Source organism: Lepus europaeus, chromosome 9, assembly GCF_033115175.1.
Source record: "Lepus europaeus isolate LE1 chromosome 9, mLepTim1.pri, whole genome shotgun sequence".
In the NCBI taxonomy this organism is placed as follows: domain Eukaryota; kingdom Metazoa; phylum Chordata; class Mammalia; order Lagomorpha; family Leporidae; genus Lepus; species Lepus europaeus.
This window is the reverse complement of record NC_084835.1, coordinates 24500810-24519127: the sequence shown is the minus strand read 5'-3', so window position 1 is coordinate 24519127 and position 18318 is coordinate 24500810. Positions and strand designations below refer to the sequence as shown.

The 18318-nt window shown below is 62.1% G+C and overlaps 1 protein-coding gene across 2 annotated transcripts; it reads right to left on the bottom strand.

Annotated features, from left to right (window-relative positions):
- Window positions 1-3523: 3523 nt before the first annotated feature.
- SLC38A3 (solute carrier family 38 member 3) lies at window positions 3524-17125 on the bottom strand. Of its 2 annotated transcripts, none has more exons than XM_062200926.1 (16): window positions 17037-17125; window positions 9339-9477; window positions 9161-9242; window positions 8938-9053; window positions 8332-8405; window positions 8141-8233; window positions 7955-8036; window positions 6897-6979; window positions 6748-6806; window positions 6431-6595; window positions 6226-6305; window positions 5857-5957; window positions 5502-5626; window positions 5264-5408; window positions 4495-4598; window positions 3524-4403 (listed from the first exon to the last, which is right to left on the bottom strand). In XM_062200926.1, exons 2-16 carry the CDS (start codon window positions 9437-9439, stop codon window positions 4299-4301), a joined length of 1515 nt encoding a protein of 504 aa, XP_062056910.1. In that variant the 5' UTR covers window positions 9440-9477; window positions 17037-17125; the 3' UTR covers window positions 3524-4298. The 2 variants fall into 2 exon arrangements, with proteins under 2 accessions (XP_062056910.1, XP_062056909.1); XM_062200925.1 differs by lacking the exon at window positions 17037-17125 and adding an exon at window positions 13962-14072.
- Between the last annotated feature and the right edge of the window lie 1193 nt (window positions 17126-18318).

Below are 18318 nucleotides of genomic sequence, written 5' to 3'. Positions count from 1 at the left end.
ACCGGTGCCTAAATGGGATGCCAGGATGCGGCGTCACAGGCAGAGACGTTACCGGCTGCACCACAGCACTGGCCACCCAGTGATTTAAACTCCACAAGGACAGAACTCATCTCCTCCCCAGCCTCCTGCGGTGGCAGCTGCACTCCCAGACAGCCCCGGAGTCACCCTTGACTCATGTCTGCCTCTCCCCCCTCCCCAGCCCATCGGGAACCCTGGCACCTTTACCGCAGGACGAGCCTCGTGACTCACCCCGCCAGGGCCAAGCCACCCTGTGTGTCTGGGACAACCAGGGCAACCGAGCTGGCTGTGTCTCAGTGGAGCAGCTTAAATAATCCATTTAGAGCTTGGCCTAGCAATCAAGACCCTACTTGAGATGCTCACAGCCCATGTCGGAGTTCCAGGCCCGGCTCCCGACGCCAGCTTCCTGCTAACGTGCGCCCTGGGAGGCAGCCCTGATGGCTCAAGTAGTTGGGGGCCTGGCTCAGATGACCTGAGTTCCCTGCTCCTGGCTTTGGCCTGGCTCAGCCCTGGCTATTGAGGCCATGTGGAGAGTGACCCAGCAGATAGAAGATCTCTATCTCTCACTCTCTCTCTTTCTCTCCATTGTTCTGCCTTTCAAATAGATGAAAGTAAATAAATACACTTTTTTAAAAAAAAATTAGTTGCCTCCCTACCACCCATGTGGGAGACCAGATTTGAGTTCCAGGCTCCTGGCTTCAGCTTAATACAGCCTCAGCCTGTGTTACACAGTAAACCAGCAGATAGAAGATTTCCCCTCCCTCCTTCTCAGGGGCCAGTGCCAACATCTCATGTGGGTGCCAGTTTGAGTCCTGGCTGCTCCACTTCTGATCCAGCTTCCTGCTAATGCATCCGGGAAAGCAACAGAAAATGGCCCAAATGGCACCCACATGGGAGACCCAGAGGAAGCTCCTGGCTGCTGACTTTGGTTTGGCCTAGCCCTGACGGTTGCGGCCATTTGGGGAATGAACCAGCAGATAGGAGGTATCTCTCTCTGTCTCTCCCTCTCTTTCTTTGTAATTCTGCCCATCAAACATATAAATAAATCTTTTAAAATTTATTCATTTGAAAAGCAGAGAAACAAAGACGAACACAGAGAGATTGTTTATCCCCAGATGCCTGCAGGAGCCAAAAGCAAGGCCAGACCAAAGCCAAGAGCCAGGAACTCCATCCTGGTCTGCCATATAGATGGCAGGAATTCTAGAACTGGGACCATCAACTGCTACCTGTCAGGCACATTTGCAGGAGACTGAATCAGAAGTATGGGGGAGCTGGAACTTGAACTAGGCACTTCCTGTGGAATGCAGGCATCCCCAGCAGCAGCTTAGCCTTTGCCCTACAATATCCACCCCAATAAATAAATTGTTTTTGAAAAGATTTGTTTATTTGAGAGAGAAAAAGAGAGAGAGAGAGGAAGGGATTCTCCATTTGCTGGTTCACTTGGGCCCTCACCTGCTGTCTCCTAGGGTGCATATTAGCAGGACACTAGACAGGAAGTGGAGGCAGGGCTTGATCCCAGGCATCTGACGCAGGATATGGGTGTCTCACATGCTGGGTCCATAAATAAAGACGATTTTGAGAGTCCCCTTTCTTAGTGAGCCCCACCCAGACCACCCCCCTGCCCGCTGTTCCCCACTGCCCTTACCCCACCGTGCTGAGCCCTTCTTACGCCCAGACTTAGTGGTTCTGTTGAATGCTTCTGCTCCGAGCCCACTCCCCCACCTAGAACTGAAGTTGGAGGAAGGCAGGGGTTTGCCTCTGTTCACCGCTGTGTTTGCAGGTGCCAGCAGAGTGCCTGGCACCTAAGCTCCATAACTACTTGTTGAGGGGATGAATGAGTCCCTTGTCGGTTTCTAGGCAAATGTGTGTGTGTGTGCACCCAGGGAGGAGGGTGAGCAGCGACTGTGTTGTCTTCTTTTTCTATCCAAAGTTGTCAGAGGAAAAACAGTGAAAAGCAACGAAGAAGATCTCTGTGCTGGACTCGTGGTGGCTCCACAGGGTCAATATTCCAAACTTACAGGAAAAAACTTGGGAAATTCTTCAAAACACAGAAAAACAGTGCCGCCCTCGGGCCACGGGCCCATTCAGGCACAGGGTGAGGGGGGTACATGCGCACACAGTCACGTGGCCGCTTGGCTGTGGAATCTGGTGTCGTGGCCACACCTCCTGCCCCATCCCCCGGCGTCTGCTGCCTGCTGGCTGGCCCGGAGGGGGCTGGACGGGGCAGGCAGAGATGGCCTTCCAGAGCCAGGGCCCTTCCCCACCCCAGCTCGGTGCACACACATGCACATGTGTGTGTTGCTACTGTTAGCATGTCCCCCTGGGCTGAGAGGCGAGAGGCCGGGCCTGGTGCGCTGCTCGGGCTCTGACCTCTTTGGAGGGAGAGAGGATAAGAAAGACTCCAGGGTCTGCCTGCAGGCTGCACTCTGCCTGCTGCTCCTCCCCACTCCCCAGCAGCTGAAGCTTCCAGGAGGAGCTGGGACCTCAGCAGGTGGGAAAGCAGCCCCTCGCGCCTGGTGCCCGGGCTGCGTGCGCCTCTAGGCCAGCGTCCAGCTCTTTCCTGGGTGAGTCCCTAGGCTGGAGTCAGGTGCCCGGGGCTGATGGGAATGGGACTCAGGAAGCCCCCTCGGCCCAGCTGGCACTGCCGCCGGCCCAGCAGCCACCGCTCGGGGAAGTTCTTTCTTCAGGGCTTCCCCGAGCTGGCAGCTGCCTGGCAAGTTCAAACTGGATCTTTCCTGCTGCCTTTTCCCTGGCGGCCCAGCCCGGTGCAGGGTCTCTCCTAATGAGGAGTCTGTGCCAACGCCTGGGCAGCTCCATCCCGCTGGGTCGCGGCTGGTTCGGGCCTGCCCAAGGCAGTGGGCAGCTTCCCCGTCCCACTGGAGCCAGGACACCTGGGGCTGCCCTGTCCGCCTGCAGCCCCTGCCCTGCCTCGGACTTCCCCTCCCCCTGTCCCTGGCACTCCGCGCCCCCCTCGGGACTGGGGACTGCCCGGCCCACCTTTATTCAGAGGGGATTTTGCTGTGAATGAGAGGATCAGCCCGCAGGGCACAGGATCCCTGGACTTTTGTCCATTGATAGAGGTTGCGCGGCAGCCAGGCGAGGGCAGGAGGCCTCTCCTGGGGCTTCCACAGGGCCCGCCGCCCCCCGCTCAGACCCTCCCTGAAGCTGCTGGGGATGCACCTCACGTTGCCGCCTTTTGAAGGCCTCTCTCTGTCCCACTTCCTGGGGCCTCATTCATTCTCCCCACCTCACCCGTGAGAAAGCAGGTCTGAGCTGAGCTTGGCCTGGGCCCAGAGCTGGGTCTGAGCTTACCACTGGCTGGTTTTGGGGGCAGGGGGTGGGGAGGGTGGGGAGGGTGGGAGTCCCACCCTGGCCCTTCCCTCCTCCCAGATGAGGAGATGAGGAGGAGACGGGGTCCTCCATCACCACCATGTCCTGGCTGCCCCTCCATGCTCCAGGAACCCTGGGGATCATGGGGACCAAGAATAGGCAACACAAACAGTGGTCTTCTGTATCATATTTATAAAAGGGGGCCGCCAGCCTCCCCACCCCAGCCCTGGGGTCTTTGGCTCCCTGGGGAAGGATACTGTAGGCCCCAGCCTCTCCCTTCTCCCAGCAGTGGAATGTGACCTTCGACCCAGGCTGGGGAGGGGGAGTCCCAGCCTCCCCGGGACTGGGGAAGAGATAGGGCAGAGGTCCTTTGGGGGTGCTCACTCCAGCCCCACTGTCAGCAAAACCTGGTAACCCCAGCTTTGGGGTGCAATGGAGTCTCCTCCTGTGGAGGCGGTGGAAGAAGAGGACATGGGGATCCAAGGGGCTGAGCCCAAGTCTGTAGGGACCAGGGGAGAGGAGGAGGGAGAACAAAGGGGCTGCGGACAGAGGCCCCAGGCTTAGACCTGGCCCAGCAGCCCCTCCGGAAGATGGCTGAGGGCCTGGGTTCTGGCTTTATTTGCCCCCCAGCGGCTGTGACCTCAGGAGGCATGGGGAGGAAGGATGAGGGTTCAGGCAGGATCTGAGGCCTCAGTCCCACCCTGCCCCCAGCTCAGGAAGCCCCTGCAGCTCTGAAGCCCAGCAGGGGGGTGGCCCAAGGGCCTTGGTCCTGGATCTGTAACAAAGACCTTCTACAGAGAGGACATGGGGTGGGGCGAATGCCATAGTGTTTACTTTCTGCCTGGTCTTTCTCCCCCCGCTGCTGGCCAAGGCATGGGAGCAGAGACCGGCAGGCCGGAGAGTCTGGGCAGGGGTGCTAGGATGTGGAGACACAACAGGATGGGGCCACCCTAGTGGTTTCCTCCCGGCTGTTTGGTCCCTGAGACCCAGTCAATGATGATGAAGCTCAAGCTCATGGTCATCAGCAAGAGGCCCAGCACAGCGAAACAAAGGGCCTGTGGGGTCAGAAGCCAGCGTCAGGTGGGAGGCCAGGGCAGCCCCCCACTCAGCCTCGCCCCAGCACAGCGGCTGCGAGAGCCGTCTCACCAGGACTTTGGGAGTGGATCTTGTGGGCTCCTTCTCCGTGGGCATGATTCGGAAGTAGAAGATGGCAGGGAAGATGAAGATGAGGCATGGGGCAGATGTGGCACCTGCAAAGAGCAGAACAAAGCCACCTCCGGTTCTTGTCCGCGGAGCGGCTCAGGTCTGGGGCTGGACCCATCAGAAGGGGGAGCGGGTCCCCTCCTTGCTGGGGGAGTTTCCAGAGCTCTGCCAGGTCCTGGGCAGCCCGCTGGTCTCTCCCTTGTCCTCCACCCACCAGGAAGAGCGGCTGCAGTTGGGACCAGGACGCCAGTGAAGGGAGCAATGAGGAAAGGCAGCCCCCTGAGTTGGTCACCCTCACAGTGTTTCGGGCTTGTCTGATCTCTCAGCTCTGAGCCCCAGCTGGGACAGAGCAGCGCACGGAGCACCATACCTGGAGTCTGATGATCGTGGCTGACTCAAGGCTCCTCGCTCTCCAGCCAAGTGGCCCTGCTGCCCCTGCCGTCACCCTGAACTTCACTTTCCTCATGTGACCCTTGGCAGAGGCCCCTGACCCCAGAAGTCCACCCTGGCCCCTAGCAAGTGGGCCTGACTCCGTGGCTTTGAGCCCCCAAGAGGGAATAGACTCGCCTTCAGGACAAAAACTCAGAGGGGAGCACACGCTGTGCCCAGCAGCCATCACTTAAATGTAGACCATGAACTCAAGAATCTGCCAGGATCTGCAGCTGTGAAATTCTCAGTGCCCCCCACTTCCACAGCAGGGCTGTACCCTTACCGATGACCCCAAAGATGCCCAGGATGTTGGGGGCAAAGATGACCAGCAGGTTGATACAAGTGAGCAGGCCTGTGGCGATGAGTATGTGCCTCAGCCAGTTGAACTCCTGGTTCTGGAACAGCATCTGCTGGATGGCACGGCGCACCTGGGGTGGGCAGGGGGAGAGAGCCATCAGCCCTGTGGCCCCATCAGTGCAGCCCCCCTGACTCTTGGTCCAGCCACCTGCCCATCAGCTCACCGGGAAGAGAACAATTGGCACTGTGAGTGTGACAGCTGTCAGCACGGCCACGCGCACACATAGGATCAGCACATCAGACGAGTTCACCTTGTTGTAGGTATGCAGCAGCTCTGACTCCACCCCATCTACGAAGGCAGGGAGGGTGGTCAGCAGGCTGGCGGGAGGGTTGGGATCTGAGCTGCGCAGCAGACCCTGACCCTGGGAAGAGTCACTCAGAGTCACCGCCACTGCTGCAGGGCACAGTCAGGCACTACGCACCTACTGAGCGCCTGAGGTATGCAGAGTGCCGTGGCTACTGACCAGTCCCCACCCTCCTCCCTGGCCTACAGCCCTGTCCCCACCGGTCCAGCCATACCGTAGAAGGTGAGGTAGCCGAAGAGGGCAGCCAGGAAGTACATGACGTACATGACAGAGATGGACAGGTTGGAGATGTGCTGCATTTTCTTCTTGGAAGGGCTGTGGGACAGGGAGGGATGGGCTTGGTGGTGAGCTAGGTCACATTGGGAGACCCCCACCGGCACCGGGGTCCCTCTGGCACCACCTCTCACCATTCAGCCGCTGCGGGGGTCTCCGTCTTGCCCCCAGTCTCCCCTTGTGGCAGATCTTCCATCAAGTGACTAGCACCCTGTGCCCGCCGCCCCCAGCACACACCCGCAGCGCCACATCCATGCTGCCCAAAGCAGTTCCAGGCAGCCCCGGCCTCCTTCCCCGGCCCAGCACCTACTTCTTGAGCTCGGTGTAGATGGGCAGCACCTCGGGGTGGCAGACGAAGGCGAAAGCCATGATGGGGATGGTGTACGCTGTCTGGGGAGACAGGGGACCGTGTCACAGCGGCCCCTACCCCTGGCCCAGACCCTCCCCAGGTCTCTTGGGACCGTGTCACGGTGGCCCCTACCCCCTGCCCAGACCCTCCCCAGGCCTCTTGGGACCTGTGAGTTGAGTGTGAAGTAGCTCGGGGTGCAGAGAGCTGCAGCTTCAGCCTCGCCTGGCAGGTGCACCTTCTCCCCAAGGACCTCCACGTGGCTGATGTTGCCCGTGCTGTTGGCCGAGCTGGAGGGCAGCGGGCAGGGCACTTGGAACTTTTTGTAGATGACCTGTGTGGGGGAGGGGGAAGGGCACCAGAGCCAGCTTAGGCTGCCTGTGAAGGTGCCAGGAAGCCACATCTAGATGAGGAGGAGGGAGTGCCTTGGACACTTGCTCTCCCTCTCCAGCGGACCCCTGGTGCCCAGCAAGGGGGGTGACTCACTGCAATCAGGAAGAACACCATGCAGCTGAGAGAGAAGCCGCTGGAGTAGCCCAGGTAGCCTGAAAAGCACAAGGTGGAGGCGTGAGCCTGGGGGCCCCTCCCCACATCCCTGCAACGCCTCCTCCAAGGCCTGTCTCTGCCACACTCACCAAGCTGTCGCATCAGTGCCAGAGGCAGAATGACAGTGACAGAGACCAGGATTACCAAGTAGTTCCCGTTCAGGTACCAGTCTCTGCAAGGGCGGAAGTGGGGGGCCAGGGTCAGAGCCCACCCAGCGTGGGGTGGAGCTATCTCAGCTGGGGTTCCCAGTGGTGCCACTGAGTGACCTCCGAAGAATGTTTGTCCACAGCTCCCAGGCTCCCTCTTCCCCTCTGCGAAATGAGCACACACTCAGCACTCCCTGGAGTGACGCGAGGACAAAGGCGCTGGCCTGGCAGCAGCTCCCGCCTGGGAACCATTACGATTGCAGTCACTGCTGGTCTCCAGGTCTGGGCCTGGCCTCCGGAGGGAGGTGAGTGCCACAGAGGGACCTAGCTCTGGAGGGGAGCGGCGTTTTCCAAGGGGGTCTCAAGGACTCGCCAAGCGCCTGCGCTCCTTGTGGTGCCTCCTGGCACCTGCACTTTCTTCCTCCTGTCCTCCTTTGCATCCTCCTGTCCCTCCTTACACTCTGGGAATGGACATGAGACGGTGATAAGGCCAGGACTGCCCTCCAAGGGCAGGCCCAAAGGCCCAGACCTTGGGAAAGGCCCCCCAGGGCCGCAGGGGCAGAATCCCTGGCTTCCTTCCCACCTCCCAGAGTTGCCCCCAGCCTCACAGCCCCTTTGCTTGCCGGGGCTGAGCTGACAGGAGTAGTCCTGGCTGTCTCCTCGCTTCCCCCCAAACCACAGAACAGGGCTGATGCTGGTCAGTGCTGGCTAAAGTGATAGGCAACTGGGACACCCTGGGCTTAATCTCCTGGGGGTGGGGCTGCCCCATGGTCAGGAATAGCAGGTGCTTAGAGCTAAGCCCGAGGCTGTTGTGCTCCCAGGCTGGGTCCAGGGCCAGGCGGGGTGCAGCCTCCTCAGCGTCACACCTCCCCTCCTGGGAGGTTCCCTTAGGTGCCGGGTGCGTGGGAATGGAATGCTGCCTCTGCTGGCGGCTCTCTGCCCGGCTCTCCCACCAGCTCAGCCTGGGCCCTTTCCCCCTCCCCCGCTTCCTGGGGGCTCACGAGGTTTTGTCCTCCATGTTTAGGAAGGTCTGGATGACGAGGGGTAGCTCGGACTTGATGATGTACAGGTAGCTGGACATGGCTACAGGGAGAAGGGCAGGCAGGTGCTGGGGTCAGCCGGGCCAGCTGGCCTCCAGACCTGTCCACTGCCCACCCCAAGGCCTGCCACCTGCCCACAGATCTCACCGCCAATGTTCTGTAGTGTGATGGCCAGTGCCGCTGCCAGCTTGCCCGGGGTGCCGAAGGCGCGGTAGCCCAGCTGCTCATAGGCGCGAATGCCTATGGGGACGGGGAGAGGGGGTCAGGACAGCAAGGGGGAGCAGATCCCCGCAGTCCACCCCTCAGCCCCACCCTCTCCAGGCCAGAGTGAGGCTCACCCACAATCCCTGAGGACTTAAGGAGGAGGTGGATGGAGTAGCTGGAGAGAAGGGCCACGGCCGTCAGCAGGAACCTGGGGAGGTTGGAGGCAAAGAGGCCGCTGGGGGCTCCCCTGGCTGACCCGGGCTGAGGGACTCTGAGAGGCTGGCCGGGGAGAGTCTGAACCCCTTGTAGGTGTGGCTGCCCACTCAGTGGGCTTCAGACTCAGGCTGGGACGTGACCCAGAGGGGTCAAGGGCACCCTGTGACCGTCCTGTGAGTGTGTCCTCTTCAGAGCGCTTGGGACAAACATGTTTTCCATGCAGGCTGCTGAACAGAGCCCCCAGGCCAATGACACGTGTGCCCTCACAGGCCTGGCCACGGGGTTTGGCCGTCACGTGGAAACGCGGCAGGACAGACCCGGGCCTGTGGGGCTGGCCCTTGCTGTGACCTCAGTGGGTTTACCGGGCAGTCAGGTCTACTTGGCTGGCCCTGGGTGTTTTTCCAGCCGCGGTTTGGGTTTGGTGTAAGAAGCGCCCACCCACTGTGGCTGGGGCTTTGAGACGGGGCCTGGCGGCAGCTCGCCCCAAACTCCCTGTCTTGAGGAGGTCCACTGGGGGCACTCACAGGAAGAGGACGATGCCCGTGTTGGCCATGGCGTAGGCGAGCCCCAGGATGCCGCTGCCCATGATGGCGTTGCTCAGGTTGAACACTGACATCCCGAACGATGTCTTCCCCTCGAACTGCAGGCACCAGAGTGGGGGCAGCGAGGGTGGCGAGTGAGCGAGGCTTGGGCGCGTTGTGGCCTCCCCCTCACCATCCCCCAGCCTCCCATCGCTGCCCCGCTCACGTCGGTGAAGTGTGGCTCCTTGCCGGGGCTTTTCTGTAGGAAGCCCCTGCCCTCGACACAGCCTTGTCCCGGGTCCTCAGCCCTGTGGGCACAGCCAAGGCAGGCGGCTCAGCTGCTGCCCCGTGCCCGGTACCCTGCCCGGCCCAGGCCCGAGCTGCCAGTATGCCCGACTACTCACCGCTGGTGCATGGCCGTGGGCGAGCTGGCTGGGAGCAGCACCTCGGAGGGCTTGCCGTTGGGCACCAGCTCCACCATCTCCGTCTGCAGAGGCGCCTCCATGCCGCCGCAGCACTGCTCTCACACCCACAGTCGGATGTCTGCAGGGCAGCCGGTGCCTCTGGTTATCCCCCTCGCCGGGCGCACAGCCCAGCCTCCCACACGAGGCCTGCTGCCTTTGCCCTCCCCTCCGGGGGTCATTCAGGACATCCAGGCACCGGCAGCTCCGCCTGCTGCCTCCTCAGGATGTGTCTTTCCGAGGGGCTGAGCCTCGATGCCTGAGCTCCCCTGGACTTCCTGTCGGGACATAACACACCCCCTCGGCCCACACGCAGCCCGGGCAGCCCCTGGGGCCTCAGGTGCCCTCTGTGTACAGCGAGGGTCGCCAGGCCCCCCGCCCGCATTGGGAGTGTGCACTCTGGACGGACTCTCCTCCCCGACATGCGTCCTGGGAGACAGCTTCCTGCACTGGCCCCGGGTGCCAGGGGCCTCCTGGCCAACCTAGAATGGCAGTGCCCGACGGCAGGAGGCCTCGGGAGAGGGTGAGGGCTGTGGGCCCCGTTCCCAGCCGCCCGGCAGGCACTGCTGGCAGCCAGAACAAAGGGCCCTCTATGGGCTGAGAGCTGGCGCTGGGAACGGCAGGCGCAGAGGCTGTGCGCCCAGAGCCAGGAGGCCTGAGGCGGTGCTGGGTGGTGGACACCTGGGCCCTTCCCTGCTGGCTGCAGCAGAGAGCCTGAGGGCCCTTCCAAGAAGTGGGTGCTCCAGGGCCCAGGTCTCTGAGCCACACAGGCCTCATGCTCCACATAGCCCCGTTCCCCTTTAACCCTCTCCTCCCCTGCCAGGGAGCCCAGAAGCCCCTAAACAAAGCCCCCACTTGCCAGAGCCACAGGTCAGGAGCTTGTGGCCTTGGCCAGCTGGGGAGGAGTGTGGGTACCTGGAGCAGCGTCCCCATGGCTACCGTCAAGCACATTCTGCCAGCTTCCCCCACCCACTGCCCAGCAACCTGCTGGCCCCTCTCCCACCACTGGGCCAGGGGTTGGCCACCTCATGCCCGGAAGGTGGCTGGGCACCATGCCCTGGGGTCTGTAAGGACACCCTGAAGGCCAGGTAACCAGCAGGAGGGCTGAGGCCGGGGGACTGGGGAGGGCAGCGCTGCCAGGCAGGACCTCTAGAGCCCAGTGTGGACTGGGAACCCCACAACCTGCCCCGCCCCCACCCCCACTCCAGACCCTGGTGGTCTCAGGTCTGTCCTTGAATCAAACACAGGAAGGGACTCAAGCTGAGCACTCAGGGCTCAGGGTGAACAGGGAGGGAAGATGGGCTCAGGCCTGGGCCCTGGGGTGACAGCTGTGCATTTCCAACTGGAGGAGCCCCTCTCCCCTTTGCCCTGGGCAGCCCCAGGCCGGAGTTCTGTCCTTGGCAGCCTCGGCAGCGGAGATGCCACACCAGGCACTCTCCCACCTCTCAAACCTGCCTGTGTCTCTGATGCCAGCCAGCCGTGTCCAGTCAGGACTGTGACCATGCTACTATCTCCCTTGAGCCCCCTTCCCCTAGGCCAGCCCATTCTCACGCCCTCGCCCTAAGCCTTGCCGTGGGCGCCACTCCACAGAGGCCACCTGGACGTGGAGGTGTCGGTGCCTGGTCTCAGAGGCACTCTAGTGTGCCCCCTGGCACTCAGCTGGGGTTGCTCTTGCCCGGCCCCCCAGCCCCAGGCAAGCTGGGGCAGGTCCTCGGAGTGTGCTGAGTCGGCAGCCTGGACAAAGCACCCTTCTCTGCCTTAATAACTGAGGCCCCAAGGGCTTGCCTGGGCTGGTGTGTATGGGGGTGCCAAGGTGTCCATCAGGACTGTAGCCGTCAGCCAGTGCCTCCAGGGAGACCACAGTGCGCGGTGTGGGCCGCAGGAAGTGTGTGGAGCTCTGGCTCCAGGTTCCCCCTCCCTCCCTCAGGGCATGGGACTGGACCTCCAGGGCCTGCTGACTCTCACTCTGCAGTCATGGCTGGTGTCAGGCTGGCCTGAGATCCCAGAAAAGACATGGAATACACCTGCCTCAAGTGACTGCCATCTAGAAGGGACAGACCCTCCGGGTAGCTCCTGTTACACCTGAGCGTGAGCCACACAGTGTTGGGACTTGAGCAAGGGGTAAGGCAGGCACTGGGTACAGCAGTTAAGACCTCTTGGGATGGCCAGCGCCGTGGCTCACTTGGCTAATCCTCCGCCTGTGGTGCCAGCACTCCGGGTTCTAGTCCCAGTTGGGGCACCGGATTCTGTCCTGGTTGCTCCTCTTCCAGTCCAGCTCTCTGCTGTGGCCCAGGAAGGAAGTGGAGGATGGCCCAAGTGCTTGGGCTCTGCACCCACATGGGAGACCAGGAGGAAGCACCTGGCTCCTGGCTTCGGATCGGCACAGCGCACCGGCCATAGTGGCCATTTGGGGGGTGAACCAACGGAAGGAAGACCTTTCTCTCTGTCTCTCTCTCTTTCTCACTGTCTAACTGCCTATCAAAAAAAAAAAAAAAAAAAGACCGCTTAGGATGCCCCCAATCCCATATCAGAGCACCTGGATTTGAGTCCTAGATTCTAGCGTTCTGCTAACAAGCCACCCAGCCCTGGCTGTTGCACGCATTTAGGGAATGGACACGCAGGCACAGAGATCTTCCATCTGCTGGTTCACTCCCCATGCCCACAACAGCCAGGACTGGGCCAGGCCAAAGCCAGGAACCTGGAACTCAGTCCTGGCATCCCACTTGATTGGAAGGGACCCAAGTACTTGAGCCATCACCAGCTGCCTCCCAGGGTGTGCATTAGCAGGAAGCTGGAATTGGGAGCAGAGTAGCTGGGATTCGAACCAAGCACTCCAACACTGGAGGCAGGCATTCCAAGCAGTGACTTAACACCTGCCTAATAAATAAATGCTTTTTAAGAAAAGGAGGAGGCAGGGAGGCATCCAGGAGAGCTTTCTAGGGGAGGTGATGCGGCCATGCCTAAAGACCCAGTGGGAGTCCCTGAGGTATCAAACAGGAAAGAAAATGCCAGGCAGAAGGCACAGCATGAGCAAAGGCCCTGGGGTATGGTGCGAGGTGGACTGGAGGATGAAATGAGGGCTCTGTGGTTTCAAACACACAGAAAGCCTGACAGAGCCTCAAGAGCCGAGTCCAGGAGGGGCTGGGGCAGGACTGGGGACCTGGCATGTGGCCCCTAGACATTCCTGAGGCTGCCAGCTCCCCTCCCTCGGGCTTGCTGTCTCCCAGGCTCCTTGGTACCAGGGAGACAAACTTGGGAAGAGCCCCTGCCAGGCCTGACCACTATGGGGAAGTCCCAGAGTGGACGGTGAGTCCAAGGCCTGTTCCGGCCCCACTTCACTGTGTGCCGTGGGCGGGTGCTTCCAACTCGGGCCCTCATGTCCCCCAACATATCAGGCCCCACAAGGTTTGGTCAGAGCTGAGGACAGAGTGAGGAGCCTTTCCAAGGCCCTTACCCCCACAACAGGCCCCGGAACTCCAGAGGAGGGTCACATGCCGGGGCGGGCAGATGGTCATGACCTTGGGCAAGTCATCAGAGTGGCATCTGTCACTGATGCAGCACAGGCCAGGCAGTAATCCATGGCCCAGGCCACTGCCCTGGGGCCTGTTTGCCTTTTGGGAAGATAAAGTCCAGGAGCCCTAGGGACAGTGCACAGGCAGCGCCTGCCCGCGTGGGCACCACAGGGTGAGAATTCGTCAGGCACACTTTGGCAGGTGTTGAGTTTGGCTAATTAAAGATTTCGAGGCTTGAGAATCCAGGCCACGGCAGGCTGGAGGCTGCCTGAGCAGCTGCAGGAAGCACACCTTCCTGTCCCGGGCCAAAGCTCTTCAAGTCCCCAGCTCTGAACCCTCCTCAGTGCTCAGAGACACAGCAGGTCTGCAGCAGGGGGCCGGCCACAGGGACACAGACACGGGCCCTCCCTCCCACAGCCACATGCTCCAGGGGGGCACATGGAGCTAACAGCTATGGCCCAGGCTGCCTGTGCCTGGGAAAGGGAGGGGCAGCGGGCCTGGCCTCCAGGGTCCACTGAGGTTACCCCAGGGGCTCCGGGGTGAGGCCTGCCCCTGGGTCCACTTCAGCCTGCCCTTCCCATTCCCCCTCTGCTGAGACAGGGTGCCCTCCCAGCCTGGCACACATCTGGGCCGCTACCCCTCAGTCCACCTGCTTCTCCAGGCTTCAGAGTGGGGACACCGGCTACTAGGACGAACCCTCTGTCAGGGGCGATAGCGCATGCACGTGGCTCCTCTGAATCGTACGTCGTCAAGACACGGGCACAGGGACCTGCAGAAGCTGATTGCTGAGCTCAGGGCTCCAGGGATAGGGCAAGTGGGAGGCTTCAGGACAGAGTCAGGGACCCACGGACAACCCTGCCTCTCACGCAGCCCACAGCTCCAGAGTTCAACCCCAGTAGACCCCCGTTCCCTCCTCATCAACACAACACAGCAACCCAGCAACCAGTGGCCAGTGTGGGGGCAGCGCTGAGCTGGGACTGAGGGGCAACATGCACAAGGGGGCCCAGGCTGGGAAAAGCCGGCAGCCTGGAGCACTCTCTACTGGCCACCGCACCCTTCGTTTCTCCAGTCCTCTGGTCCTGGCCGCTGGGGTCTGTGCCTCTGTCCTGGGCATTTGGAGGTATCCAGCAGGATGAGGGACACAGCGGGGGCCGGAAGGCAGATTTTCCTGTGGTGGGGACATTTTATAGACAAACCACTGACGCACAGAGCTGGGCCTGGCCTGGGCACCTCAGGCCTCCTCCCACCCAGCCTGGGCCCGCCTTGCTCAGGCCACCCCCAGTGGAGTTTGTGGCCAGAACCTTTTGGCTCAAGATGGAGCCAGTGCCAGCAGCAGCTACCCCCCCCCACTACCCCTTGCCAGCCTGCTGAGAGGGACGTGCAGCCCAGGCCCAGCTGAAGCAAAGGATAGGACATCACGTGACTAGGGGCCCCCCAGGGGCAGGGGAGACCCTGCGCCAGCCAGCCCATCCTCCTCCCTGCTGACCCGGAATCCCCTGGAGGCGGCCAAATATTTGGACAGCCGGACTCCTGGCCCCACGGGCCTCGGGCGGTTCAGGACTCACTGGAGACCCCAATGGGGGGCTAAGGGCAAAGCTGGCCTGGAGGAGGGGCAACATTTAATGTTGCGAAGAAGCAGAGGCAAAGAAGGGAGGGTGTATAGAAGGAAAACACACGTCGGACACATGTGCCCACGCACGACCCGGACAGAGATGGAGGCATGGAAGACAGAGAAACAAAGTGCGTATAGGACAGACAGAGTAACTCAGAGAGCAGAAAAACCCCACATGCGGATGCACGGACAGTCAGACGGGGAGACAGACGCGGAGACAACCAGGGAGGGGAGAGAGACAAGACGATCCGTAGCCAGAGGGAGACGGAGAGAGGGAGACAAGGGGGCAGTGAGGGATGGCCAGAGGGGGAGAGGAAAGCAGAGCACCCAGGTGAGGGGGCCACTCCTGCAAGCCAGTGCAGGGACACCCAGAGAGAGGGCCGTGCCCCCGGGGGTCACAAGGCCAGGCCCAGCTGGATGCTCAGCGACCCCTAGTCCAGCACCAGGCTTGTCTCCCTGGACAATGGAGAGGACCCGCTTTGGCCCCCATTCTCGGCCACCACGCACGTGTGCAGACGTGCTGGCTGAGAGCTGTGTACAGGACGTGGCCTGCGGAGCGGAAATTCAAAACCAAGCCACCCTGGGCCACTGACCGGAAAGCCCCTCCTGCCCCAGCAGCTGGTCCTTCCCTTTGGCCCCCAGAAGCCCTGCCTGGTCCTCTGGAGCCTCGGCCTGCCCTCTGTAGCCATCCTCCCATCCAGAGTCAAAGGCCCTTCCCCACCAGACTGAGTGTGCCCAGGGCATGTAGCAGGTGCTCAGCAAGCATTTTTAAATGAATGCAATGGGTTCGGGGCCCCCCAGACCCTCAGCCCATCGTACCCTCTCCGAGCCCTGGCTGTGTCTATGTGAAAACTTTGTCCTGCAGGGCCCCATCCTCCCCCAGCCCAGACTGCACATCCAGGCCGAGCCTGTGCCTACCCGGAGCCAGTCACACCCTCCCCTGCAAACACCTTTCCCCCCTCAAACTGCCTGCCTGTCCCCAGCCCAGCCCAGACTTCCAGGAAACGCTCAGGTCTGCTTAAAATCCTCCCTGGGCCCAGCCCAGAGCCCACGAAGCACCAGCCTGTCTCCTTACACCTCAATTTTTCTGTTTGCCCAGGGCTTCCAAGCTACTTTCTAAGGCAGTAGCACAGGGACGGAAGCAACCAGCTCTTGTGGCCTGGTGGCCTGGAGCCCTGGACTTGTGTGTGTGTGTGTGTGTGTGTGGAGGCCTTGTGACAGGGGCCAAAAGTATCAGCACTCAACAAAGCGCGGCTTGAGAGGCCAGAGGGGACGCGGGTGCCGCCAGTCCGGCAGGACAAGATTCTGAGACCTGCGCGCCTTCCCACCCTCGCCAGAGGCGCGGTCTCCCTGACCCAACCCTAAGACGTCGGAAATGACCCTTCCTGATTTTGGTCATTTCAGCCCCCTCCGGATGTGCCCGGCCCGGCCCCCAGCCCCTCCAAAGGGAAGGCTTCCGCGGCCGTGCCCAACACCCCCTTCCAAAACTGTCCCCACGCTGAGGCCAGAGGGATCCGCTTCCCTTCCACAAGAAAACAGCCCCAACCAGACCCGAGTAGGAAGAGGAAGAGACGGCAGCGCCAGGCCTCGTCCAGGGGTGGGCAGGCTGCAGGCTCCGAGCTCGCCAAGGGCTCAGGGGCCTCCGGCTTACTCCTCCTCGGCCCTGTTTGGGGCCCACACCCGGGCTCTGGGCTCAGGTCACTGTGGGGGAAAGGGCAGAACCCCGCAGGCCCCACCCCTGGCCCCCCTCCTCGGGTGTAAACAAACGCACGCATTCGCCGTGGCCAATGGAACAGAGCGATCCGGCGGGGGGCGGGTCCTGCAGACCGCGCCGGGTCGCTCCCCTCGGTGGACACGCGGCGCTCGTCCACCCCGCCCGGCGCCAGGTAGGGAGGAGCGCGCACCACGCCCCGCCCGCGAGCCCCGCGCCCCGCGCCCGCCTTGCCCGCTGGCCGCGCTACAAATGGAATTGGCTCTGGGGCCAGCACGTACCCCGAGGCTTCCCAGGCCGCCCGGCCCGAACTGCCCTCAAACCCCAGTCCAACGCAGCCGCAGCCGGGATAAATATACCCGGATTCCCGGCGTGCCAACCGGGCCGCTCTGCCTGTCCGGCGCCCGTCGGGGCAGCGCTCCAGGGGCTACTCCGGGCCCCTCTTGAGTAGCCCTTTGGGACCCTCTCTGGTCCTTGCCCGCGGGTGCCACCCGAGCCCCCCACAAGGCGTCCAGCGGCCCCGCTCCGGTGCCACCGATCTCCGACTGTCCCGCCCTGTCCTGTCGAGAGGTCCCGAGCGCTGAGCTGCCCGGACCCGGCTCAGGCTCCAAGCCGGTCCGCGACCCACGGGTTCCCAGACTTGCGCCTGGGGCGCGCGGGGTTCTGTCTCGCCGGGGCTGAGGCGCCTGCCTAGGTCACGGCCGGCGAGGGCAGCTCTCCTCAGCCCGGGGATGGCCCGGAGGGTGGACAGCAGGGCTCAGCCCGCTCGGTGCCCCTGGACGAGTGGGTCGACGCCCCAGCGGTACCTGGCCTCGTGGGTGGGCACGCGCGGCGCTCCGCTGGGGCCGGTGCGGTCCTCTCTGCTCCCGGCTGAGCGCAAGGCTGCAACGGCGGCAGCGGCGGCTGGGGATGAAGGGCGGCCGGCCCCGCCCCCGGCCCGCCCCCGGCCCGCCAATCCCCTGCGGCCCGCGGGAGGAGGGGCTGGTCCGGGGCCGACGGGGAGCGCAGGGGCGTCCGGAGTGAGAGCTAGCCCCGAGGAAGGAGCGCGGCAGATCGCGGAGAGGCTCGCCTGGCTCTTGTCGGGGGAGTACTTCAGTCCGCAACAGACTCGGTCTGAGGTCTCTGGGTCTCCTAATCCCCGAAAAGCTCCGCCGTCACTTCCCTTAAGCCGCCAGGCGATCTTCAGCTAAGAGGAGCGGAACGGGGCGATGCTGGGCATTAGTGAAGGGGCCGTTGATCCGGGGCAAAAAAAAAAAAAAAAATGCCCCTTCTGCCGGCCTGCCCCTTCCCGACCAGTGGTGGGATGGGGTGGGCGTGGGAGGACGTCTTACATCAGTTTGGGCTTCTCTCCACATAAGCGGAAGACAGGAGGCTAGGGAAAATGCTAGTTGCCCGAGTTGAGCAGTTTATGCCATATACCTGTGCTAAACAGGGCACTGTGCGCTGTAGATAGGCACAGTCCTTAAAGGGAGAGGGCCGTGCGGCACAGCGTGTGAACTGGTGCTCAGAATGCTGCATCTCAGATCCAGGCCCAGGGTTCAAGTCCCACCTCTGCTCCCAGTTCCAGCTTCCTGCTAATGCCCATTACGGGAGGCAGCAGGTGACGGCTCGGCTACTCAAGTAGCTGAGTTCTGGGCTTCTGGCTTCAGCCTGGCCCAGCTCCAGCCACTGTGGGCTTCTGGGGAGTGAACCAGAGGATGGAAGATTGACATCTCCCTCTCTCTCTCTTTCTCTCTCTCTTTCCTTTTCAAACCAATGAAAAGTTTAAAAAATGAAGACTGAAGCTGGAGCAGACAGGAGCCAGGGCAGAAAGAACAGGAGAGAAGCAGAGCTTGCCCTGCCTGGGGCCTCCCTGAGCATCCCCCCCCCCCCCCATTTCTAGGCTGCGGCAGACAGCTGTCATCCTGCTCAAGGCAAGTGAGGGCTGAGATTTGGTGCCTGGCAGGAGAGACTTTGGGGTGATCTCCTTGCTTGAAGCTCCTTATCCCCCCCTGCCTGTTGTCACCCAGGGTGCTGGTACTTAGAGGTGGGTGTTGGGTGTTAAGACTCTGCACCCAGCCAGCAGGGATCTGGGGGAGGTGTTGACCT